Source organism: Pinus tabuliformis, chromosome 2_2 (genome assembly GCF_031772625.1).
Source record: "Pinus tabuliformis cultivar Carrire ecotype Pingquan chromosome 2_2, CPIR1, whole genome shotgun sequence".
Taxonomy (NCBI): Eukaryota; Viridiplantae; Streptophyta; class Pinopsida; order Pinales; family Pinaceae; genus Pinus; species Pinus tabuliformis.
This window is the reverse complement of record NC_142300.1, coordinates 1189230749-1189240748: the sequence shown is the minus strand read 5'-3', so window position 1 is coordinate 1189240748 and position 10000 is coordinate 1189230749. Positions and strand designations below refer to the sequence as shown.

General features: G+C 34.0%; 1 protein-coding gene across 2 annotated transcripts; it reads left to right on the top strand.

Annotated features, from left to right (window-relative positions):
• Positions 1–2058: 2058 nt before the first annotated feature.
• On the top strand, positions 2059–4618 carry LOC149197752 (3-oxo-Delta(4,5)-steroid 5-beta-reductase-like). Of its 2 annotated transcripts, none has more exons than XM_089405945.1 (3): positions 2059–2197; positions 2368–2421; positions 3310–4618. In XM_089405945.1, the coding sequence occupies exons 2-3, from the start codon at positions 2401–2403 to the stop codon at positions 4462–4464; spliced, it is 1176 nt and encodes a 391-aa protein (XP_089262071.1). In that variant the 5' UTR covers positions 2059–2197; positions 2368–2400; the 3' UTR covers positions 4465–4618. The 2 variants fall into 2 exon arrangements, with proteins under 2 accessions (XP_089262071.1, XP_089262072.1); XM_089405946.1 differs by having other exon boundaries at positions 2103–2197; positions 2385–2421.
• The last annotated feature ends 5382 nt before the right edge of the window (positions 4619–10000 follow it).

The following is a 10000-nucleotide window of genomic DNA, read 5'->3' as shown; positions in this document are numbered from 1 at the left end:
ATATGTTGAGTTGACGGTGGATCCACTCCAAACACTCACGATATTTAACATATTAATATTTTGGGTTTGACCCTATAGCTTAGCCTTTCAATTTTTGCTCCAAACTAATACTGATTTTCAACATGCCATAACTTCTCATCTCGGAGTAGTTTTTTCTGAGCAAAACATACCATTAGAAAGTATCAATGAGCACTATGAAACCATGCTATTTGTAAGAGCATTTATTATCTTAGCTTCATCAAAGACCTAAATAACTTCAAGCACCAATGTTCTCATGTAATGAGACGTGGCGAAATATCAAGTTGTCATCTTGCTTTACAAAGAGTCCCACAACTTCATTGATCAGCATGAATCGTGTTGCTACTATTGTCCACACATCTCCTTTGATATCTTGTTGTCATCAATGGAAACACTATGTGCAACAATTTTAGTCCTCATTCTCAAGGTACTTGATTTTATTATTTTTATGGTCAACAACCTCTTGGTGGAGTAAATCCTTACCATGTTGGGTATTTATGTCCTAGGCAAGTATGTGGTCATTCTTTGGATGAATTACCTTGGACATTGTTCTCTACCTCTTCAAGATCAGATTGTTAGATAGTGACTAATCACTGTTATACTCTTTGTACTCAATATATTGGCACACATGTCCATGTTAAAACATTACATCCATACAAATGGACATTTTTTTCTTTGAGTTGATATTCAATGTATTGGTAGGTGTTCATGTTAAAACATTAAATCCATACAAATGGAGATGGAAATTAGATTTAGTAATCAACAAGGCCGCATAGCTTGCATTCCTTGCAGCTTAGTTTAATAAAATATTTTAATACCATGTCATGTTGTATGTTCTCCAAACAATAATAAAATTGTAAAATGAGTTTTTTAGTTTTTTTTTTTTGAAGGTGGAAAAACCTATCAAACTCAGTTGTCAAACCAACAGTGAGGACAACCATCTCTGGCTGCTATCCACGAATGTCGGTTTGACGCATCACTGTTATCAAGAAAAACCACGCCACCTGTAATAACCCACTGGTGGTCCATAAGGGAGCAGGCTATCACTCGTGCTAGATGCCTCTGGTCTTGGGCCGTTAGCCTGTTTCTTTACGTCCGAGGAAGACGAGCTCTTAGCCAAGCATAAGCAGTTTTACCTCCAAGCCGGTAAAATGAGTTATATGAATATTCGTTTAAATTTTTTTTAATTAATTTTTTTAATATAATTAAATTAAACACTTTTTGGGTAGATAAAGGTTTTATATATATATATATATATAATTGACATGAAAGAGAATGATAACAAGTTAATAATTATTTATTTAATATTAAAGATGACAATTTTTTTATATAATGCTCATATTATAGTACATATGTCATGTCATTAGAGTATAGATTGATATAATAGAGTTGTACAAATTGTACACATGTTATTTTTATATATTTTTTCAAATTATTTTTTTGTAACTTAAAAAATAAAACCCATAAAAATTGACTAAAAATTGCCTATTCAATAGTTTACACCAATGATAAAATGCAATTTTTGAATTTAATTACAAACCATTTGTGTTTATGGGACATAGTAATTAATATATAATGTTATTTTTCAAATTATTTATATTTATTGTACATAGTAATTAATAATATAGTACACAAAAGTCAATTATTGTCATCATTACACAATAAGAAGGGAGAAATTTCAACCAATCATATTTAAGATAAATAGAAATAAATTTTATTTAAAAATAATAAATTTAATTTCATAATGTTAAATTTTGGATAGATTTTAAATTTTTTTAGTCAAAGAAAAATTAATAACAACTCAAAAAAAAGTTGGATACTTTATAGCATAAGAATCACAAGTATAACCAATAAAGCGTAAGGCAGTTAATAAGTTAATTGCAGATGAAAATTAGACTTGGTAATCAATTTATGAACCTAACATGTGGGTGTCAACCCTGAAAACAAAACGAGGAATCTAGACAGTGTCCGTAGCATCTAGACTTGGCAACTAAGTCGTCCCTAACGCGTAGAAATGCTTATAAATCCTCGTCACTGGTCTTACAAATAAGTGAAGATCCCTAACGCAGTATTTGTTGCAGAAAAGTGAAGATCCCTAATGCAGTATTTGTTGCAGAAATCCAACAGGAATCTCTGCGCAGCTGCCTTCATTTCTGAACCACAACGCTAATTTCTTCTGGTAATCGTATCTCATTATGCTCATTGTGATAACGTGGAAATTTCAGAATTGGTTCACTGTTTTACATTGATTGGTTCAGACTCCACTAACATGACCTATAATGAGTTTGGTGGGCAAGATTTAATGAAGTAATGTATTATGGAACTTCGCTTTGATGTCTGATTTCGCAGATTGGTGTTTGGCATAGTGTGTAGCGTGTAACAATGAGCTGGTATTCCAGGCAGGCAGGTTCACTTGGCCATCTCTCGTGTTAACCTATATCTATTTCAGTTTATATGTATTTTTTTTGTTTTAACTTTATCATAACTTCGTTGGAATTGCATGTTGATTTATCATTGTTATTTAAAAGAATCACGCTATTATAATGGTAGGAATTGCATGTTGATTTATCATTGTTATTTAAAAAAATCACCCTATTATAATTATTGGCCGGTAGGTTATAAAAACAAGCTTTCATCTTTGCCAAATATTTTGAGGTCTTTAACTTTTAACTTATTTTTTACATCTCAACAAAAAATATGTTTTTAACCAAACAAACACAGTTTTAGAGCATACTGGTTAGTTTTTGTTAAAAACTAATGTTTTATTTTGCAATTTTCTCTATTACTAAATATTAAATTTGTTTAAATTATTTGATTTTTTTTAATTTAGTAATTTGTGTGATAGTAAGTTAATTAATTAATTTATTTTTTAACCCGATCTCAATCACCGCCCAATACCGATATTGTTTGACTTTTCTTTTGTGAAAAAAAATGGTTGTGATTGGAATCTCGTTTAACTGCAGAGGGTAGTGATTGAAATTTAATTTTAAGTGTACTAGGATGTATTTAAAATGGACATTACCCTAAGGTTTATTTTGATATCCATTTCTAAATTGCAATGAAAATGTATATGTTTCGTTTATCCTTTTCTCCCGAGTCCACACAAATGGCACATTTATTAAATAGTAGAATTTGGAAAAGGTGTCTTGAGCTTCAGAGTTTGCACACATAAGCTTACCAACTTTCGGTGTTTAGGTGGGCTACTTTGCTGCATTGGGGATTGCACTGTTGCTTCATTATATTGTATGGCTGCACTTGCATTTTTGGTAACACTTACCTATTTCAATGCAGAGAAAATTTGAAACCAAAGGTGAATGTTCTGAAGAGAAATTGGGGAAACAACCACGAGTGGCACTGGTTATAGGGGTAACAGGAATCGTGGGCAATAGCTTAGCAGAAATCTTGCCTTTGCCTGACACTCCGGGTGGACCTTGGAAAATTTATGGAGTTGCTAGGAGGCCGAAGCCAGATTGGTCGCTAGATACTCCAGTTGAATACATTCAATGTGATGTTTTGGAGAGAGAACTCACTTTGGAAAAGATTTCACCATTGAAGGATGTCACCCATCTTTTCTGGGTTGTTTGGGTGAGCAGGAAAACAGAGGAGCAGAATTGTGAGGACAATGGAAGAATGTTAAGTAATGTGTTAGATGCACTCCTGCCCAATGCAGAAAATTTTCAGCACATTTGTCTTCAGACTGGGGCAAAAAGCTACTTGGGTCCATCTGATGCAGTGGCCAGGAATCGTAATTTTCAGCAGCACGAGCCGCCTTATCATGAAGAGCTTCCTAGGTTACCTGTGCCCAATTTTTATTACACTCTGGAGGATATTGTTTTTGAGGCTGCAAAGAAGAAAGAGAAATTAACATGGTCCATTCACCGCCCCACAATCATATTTGGCTTTTCTCCTTGGAGCTTAATGAATGCTGTATGCACACTCTGTGTTTATGCTGCCATTTGCAAACATGAGGGGCTGCCCTTCAAATTCCCAGGCAACACAATTGCATGGGAACAGCTTATGGATATATCTGATGCAGATTTGATTGCAGAGCAAGAAATTTGGGCTGCAACAGACCCTTATGCCAAGAACCAGGCTTTTAATTGTACTAATGGAGATGTGTTTAAATGGAAACGCCTTTGGGGAATCATAGCAAAAAAATTTGGTCTAGAGCCATCACCATACGAAGGTGAAGGCTTTAGACTGGTTGAGGTTATGAAAGACAAAGGTCCAGTCTGGGATGCAATTGTCAGAGAAAATAATCTCCACCCAACAAAGATGGGAGAAGTGGGAAACTGGTGGTTTGCAGATGCTATATTAAATCGTCGCCGGGAAATGGTACATAGCATGAATAAGAGTAAAGAGTATGGTTTCTTTGGGTTTCGAAATACAGAAACTTCTCTGGCACATTGGATCGACAAAATGAAGGCATCTCATTTTGTTCCTTAAGCTTGATCCATATCTATGTCTCCAATTAAAACCTAGTAGAGGAGCTACTTTACCAGTTCATTTAGAGTTTGGTTTTGTGATTCAGGATGCTTATGCTATATTCTGAATGTTCATTTAAGGCATAGTTCTAGTGGGATGTGTATAATTTGTGAAATTAGGGTTTTGAAAATTTGCTTGATGTTTGATGATGTGTGATTTTGCAATGGACTCAAATAAAGAGCTGGTGGAAATAGTTCTTTGACTTTCAACAAAAGCTGAGTTTCTTCCCTGTTTATGATCTAATGTAGACATTCATAATACTTCTCTGCAACTTTAATAATGTTGTTTTCTCTGAAAAAAATTAATAATGTTGTAGATACATCCAGATGAATATGTAAACATAAATTGCGTCAAACGCAGCGATTGTGTTGCTTTGAAATATCAACTCAGAGTACTGTTCAAGATATCAACTCAGCCTAGATCATTCTCGGTCTCTTTGTATTACATTTCTTAAGAGTACCAGATGCAATAGTCATAATTGGTAAAATGATCTACTCAGACATTTGCGGTCCATATTGCAAATGGCTTTCGCTTTTAAATGGGAAATGTTTCCGCAAACTTAGTTTTCGCTATTCACTTTTGCGGTAGTCCGGAGGAAGTGTCCCAAAAATATGGAAATTCCAGTTATATTGAGAGAAAATCTGGCAAGGAATTTTGTAAATCCAAGTTATAGTTGTTAAACTTCAAAATTTTAAGTGTCTAAAATTTTTTTATGGTGCTGATCCATTTCCACCATAAAAACAAGATTCAAACACTACCTTTACAAAAAAATTTGAATTTTTTACTCAATTTCCTGCCACTCAAATGACGTTCTCCTCCGCCTCGATAGACGACTCCTTCACTTTTAAGCTATAACTTTTCACTTTTAAATGGGCAATGATATCTGAGGTTTAAAGTTAAAATTGCCTTTCACTTTTATGTGGGTAGTGTTTCCTAAAACATAGTTTTCGCTTTTCATTTTTAAATCGGTAATGACTTCTGACGTTTAGACTTCAAAAAATTGGGAGAGGTGTAATGTGGGAGGCCAATGTGGAGGGTAAAACATGGGTGGGATGCCAATGTGGAGGGTAAAACAGAGGTGGGATGCCAATGTGAAGGGTAAAACATAATTTTTTTGGGTAGGGTTCTAGAAATATTTAGGCTGACTTTACACCATTTTTATTATAATATTTTGTAATTGAATAGATATTTTTTTCATAAGTATGTGAATTGGTAATGCAGTATGGAAAGAAGAAATTGCTTAGATCTATTTTAGATCTGAATTTAAAGAGCACTGAGATGATTAAGCCTGAATTAATATGGAGCATATATTTTTAAGTATTATAAGTTTATGTTATTTGGAGCATATATTTTTAAGTATTATATGTTTATGTTATTTACTCTAGAGTTCAAGTTTTTTAAGGAGTTGGATCTATTAATACATTAAAAACACATATAGTAAAAAAAAATTAAACAAAAAGTCCAAGGACCATGTTGGTAGTAAATTTTAGTTGAGATGGAGTAGATATTTGTAACTACCATAAGTTTATCCTATTTACTCTAGACTTCTAGTGCCCTAGAGTTTTTCATGAAGGATTCATTAATACATTAAAAAATTTATATAGTAAAAAAAAAAACCATTTTAAACAAAAAAAAAATCTAAAATTCTATTGATTTTAGCCAAATTGACAATTTCATCCATTACTACTAATTAATAAAAATAATTAAATTTGAAAAAAAATTATATTTTTCATCTCAATTTTATAATTTATATTTTTTTAAATTTAAGTACAACACATCTCTACATTACTCAATAAGTCACACATCATTTCTTGAAAATCAAATGCCAAACGTACTCAATAAGTGGGATAGCTGCAAAACAACATAGTCATTGTCTCCTTTGGTAGTTATGATATTTTTTGTTCATGTCAATCTAAGGCTTGAAATTTACTTGAAATCATGTTATCACCATCATGAAAGTATAATATAATTCAAGAATATAATATAATTTGGAAATAAAAATATAAGACAATATTTTGAGATACAAAATATAAGAAAACAACTTAGCCCCAATGGTTAACTCAATTGGTGGAGTTCTCATTGCTAAAGCACCTTGCCAAATGAGAGATCACGAGGCCAATTCTCCTCGACGCCCTCATTTTAGGCTTTTCTTTCCTAATACACCTATGGGATGTGATCCCTTCTTTTATCTCCCCAATTAATCATATTGAAATATATATTATTTTAGTTTTAAATTTACATATTTTCAAATGAAATGTTTATTACATTTGAGGATATTCTGAAAATCTACAAAGTTCAGGCTAAGGGGTTGTGATGTCCCTGATTTATAGTGTCATTCAATGTCCATCACAATATTGTATAACAACAATTGTTGGTTTTGGTTGCAACTCCACTTATTTACTCTTTGTATCTTAAAAACAAATTAAATGGAAAACCCACAATTTTGGTCTTCCTGATAGTCTTTAAATGTTTTGAAGGAATCTTTTTGATTGGGGTTTTCAGGGGTATTTCTGGTCGCATACATTTTCTTAATATATATGCCCCTTAATGGGATAGACATGCTTTCTGGGACATATTAGATGCATGTGGGATTCTTAAGATTGGTTTGATGATCATTGTTGGGGATCTTAATGGCACTCTTTCAGGCAAGGAGTGTTAGGGCTCGAAATCTCAGGTTGATCCATTAGGAAGTTACCTACGAGGCCTCTTCATTGGTAATAATCTGTTGGATGTTCACCATTTTCCCCTGGCTCTGACATGGGTGAATGGCAGATCAAGTTCATATCATATTGGGAAGAGGTTGGATAAATTTTTTATTCATGAGAATTTATTTGAGACTTTGGGGAATGTGAGATCATGGGTTTTGCATGAAAATATTTTTTATCACTCGCCAATCCTGCTTCAATGGCATGGGGGATTAAGGTGGAAGGGGCTCCCTTTTAAATTCAAAAGAATTTGGCTTGAGGATGAAGACTTTAAAAAGTTGGTTAGGGGGTCTTGGACTTCCTTGGAAACTCTAATTGATGATTCAACAATGAGACTTATTTCAGTCAAATTAAAAAGATTAAAGAGTAAGGTTCAAATTTGGGAGAGATTTAAAATGCATAAAATGAAGGAGGATTGAGTGAGGATTGAGGCAGATATGGCATGCTTGGCAGTTAAAGTGGACCCTCGAGCCCTGTCTCCTCTACATCTTTTGTGCATGCAAGAGTTGAAAAGCGAGAAAAGGCATATTCTAAACATTCAGGAGGCAACTTGGCATCTCAAAAGTCAGACACTTTGGATTAAGGGGATCTAAATACAGGTTTCTTATAACAATATGCCTCTTAGTGGAGGAAAGGGAATTCTATTTGGGAGATAGAATATGCTTGATGTGACAGGGTCTATAATACCACGGAGATCCAGAGGGAGGTGGTTCTCTATTTCGAGAGCTTATTCGTTGTTCATTCAGGCATGCACATTCACGATCAACTATGGGGGTTAGAGGCCTTCCCAGACACGTTCTTTGTAGAACTAAATGATGAAGTGGGAAGGCCTGCTTCCATTGAAGAGGTCTCTGTGGTACTTAAATCTTTTGCAAAGGATAGATGTCCTAGTCCTCATGGCTAGACAGTTGAACTATTATTGTACTTTTTTGATGTCATGGGATTGGATATTTTGAATATGGTAGAGGAATCTCGTATCTCATGTAGGATCTCTAGGGAAATCAACTCCACTTTTATAACTCTCATCTTGAAATCTTCCCACTCGACTTATTTCTCAGTTTTTTTCCCTATCTCCCTTCGCAACATTTCTTATAAGTTGATTTCTAAGATCATTATCTGCCAGTTAATTGTAGCCATTTTAGCTCATATCTCTGCCGAGCAGTTCGGTTTTCTCCCCAACCTGAAAATTCATGATGTGGTTCCCATTTTAGAGGAATGTATGCACTCGATTCATATAAGGAAAAATATACTTTTCTTATGAAATTGGATCTCCATAAATCCTATGATTGTGTCGATTGGACTTTCCTAATATTGACTCTTATAAAGATAGGGCTTTATGTGCTAAATATATAATGGGTTATGGCTTGTGTGACATCTACAAACTTTGTTGTTTTGATAAATGGTTCCCCTTCAAATTTCTTTTGGGCTGGTAGAGGACTCTATCAAGGTTTTTCTTTATCCCCCTTACTATTCATTCTAGTTATGGATGGTCTAAGATTGAAAATTAGGGAGGTGCGCAAGCATGGGGTTTTCTGTGGGGTTCAGGTAACCCGTAGAGTTGTAATCACACATTTATCTTTTGTTGATGATGTTTTAACCTTTGGGCAGGTATCCTGGGCAAGGTGGAATGTATTACACTATATTCTTTTTAGATCTCGTGTTGCTTCTGGATTATGTACCAATGGTAAAAGGTATGTTTTGGTACATTTTTTTGGAGATGTGGAGGAAATCGACAAAATTGCCAAACTTTTTGGGGTTGCATGGTCTAGAATTTGGAAGATGGTCTTTCATATCCGGGTTTCAGATTGAAACCAAACAATTACAAAATTTTAGATTGGCATTGGTTATTGGAGAAATTGTAGAAGAGATTATCTTTATGGTCATATCATTGGCTATTCTTGGGGGGTAGATATACACTTATCCAATCTATTCTGCAACAAATTTTGGTGTATTGGATGCATCTTTTCTTGCTCGATTCAAAAATAATTCTTTGGATTAAAGTTATTTTGTCATACTTTCTATGGTTTGGTGCTAGGTGGGACCATAAATTTCATCTAGTTGGCTTGGACACCATTTTGATTGGCAAGGAGTATGGTGGATGGGGTTTGTTGGACCTAAAAATTTTTGGGTGGGCACTTTTAACCAAAGTCTGTGGAGAGCTTTTTCTAGCAAATGTTTTTGGTAACATATTATATCTCGCAAATATTTGAAACACAAGACATTATTTTGGCAGACATGAGCAAAATTTCAATTCATAATGAGTTGTAGAGAGGTTGCGTTACACATCATACTAGGCTATAGAGGCTATAGAATGAGCATATCATCTCAATCAATATTAAAGGGAAAAATTATTTTATAAAATGGGTATTAATATAATAAACAATATATGAAGAAACACAAATGGGGTTCCATAGATTATATAAAAATAAAACATACAAGAAAAAGAATATCCAATGCATTAAAATGAGGCATGCTACACTCTATATCCTTTGCAATATACACTATAAATTTATGTTAGATACATCACCATTATAAACTAAAATGTGTGAATTTTTTCCATGTAAAGGTCATGTTGGATGAAGTCTACAAGTATTGGCTATGGGCTATCCTAGATCCCTATTATGGATTTGTCATACACTATCCTTTTAGTTCCCATTCTCAAGGTGCTTTGTTTTATTGTCTGTATGGCCTAACTATTGGTGGTATAACTCCCTACCATGTTGGGCATTTATGTCCTGGGTAGGTATGTCGGCATTCTTTGAATATATCTACTTGGACACATGACTTAGGGG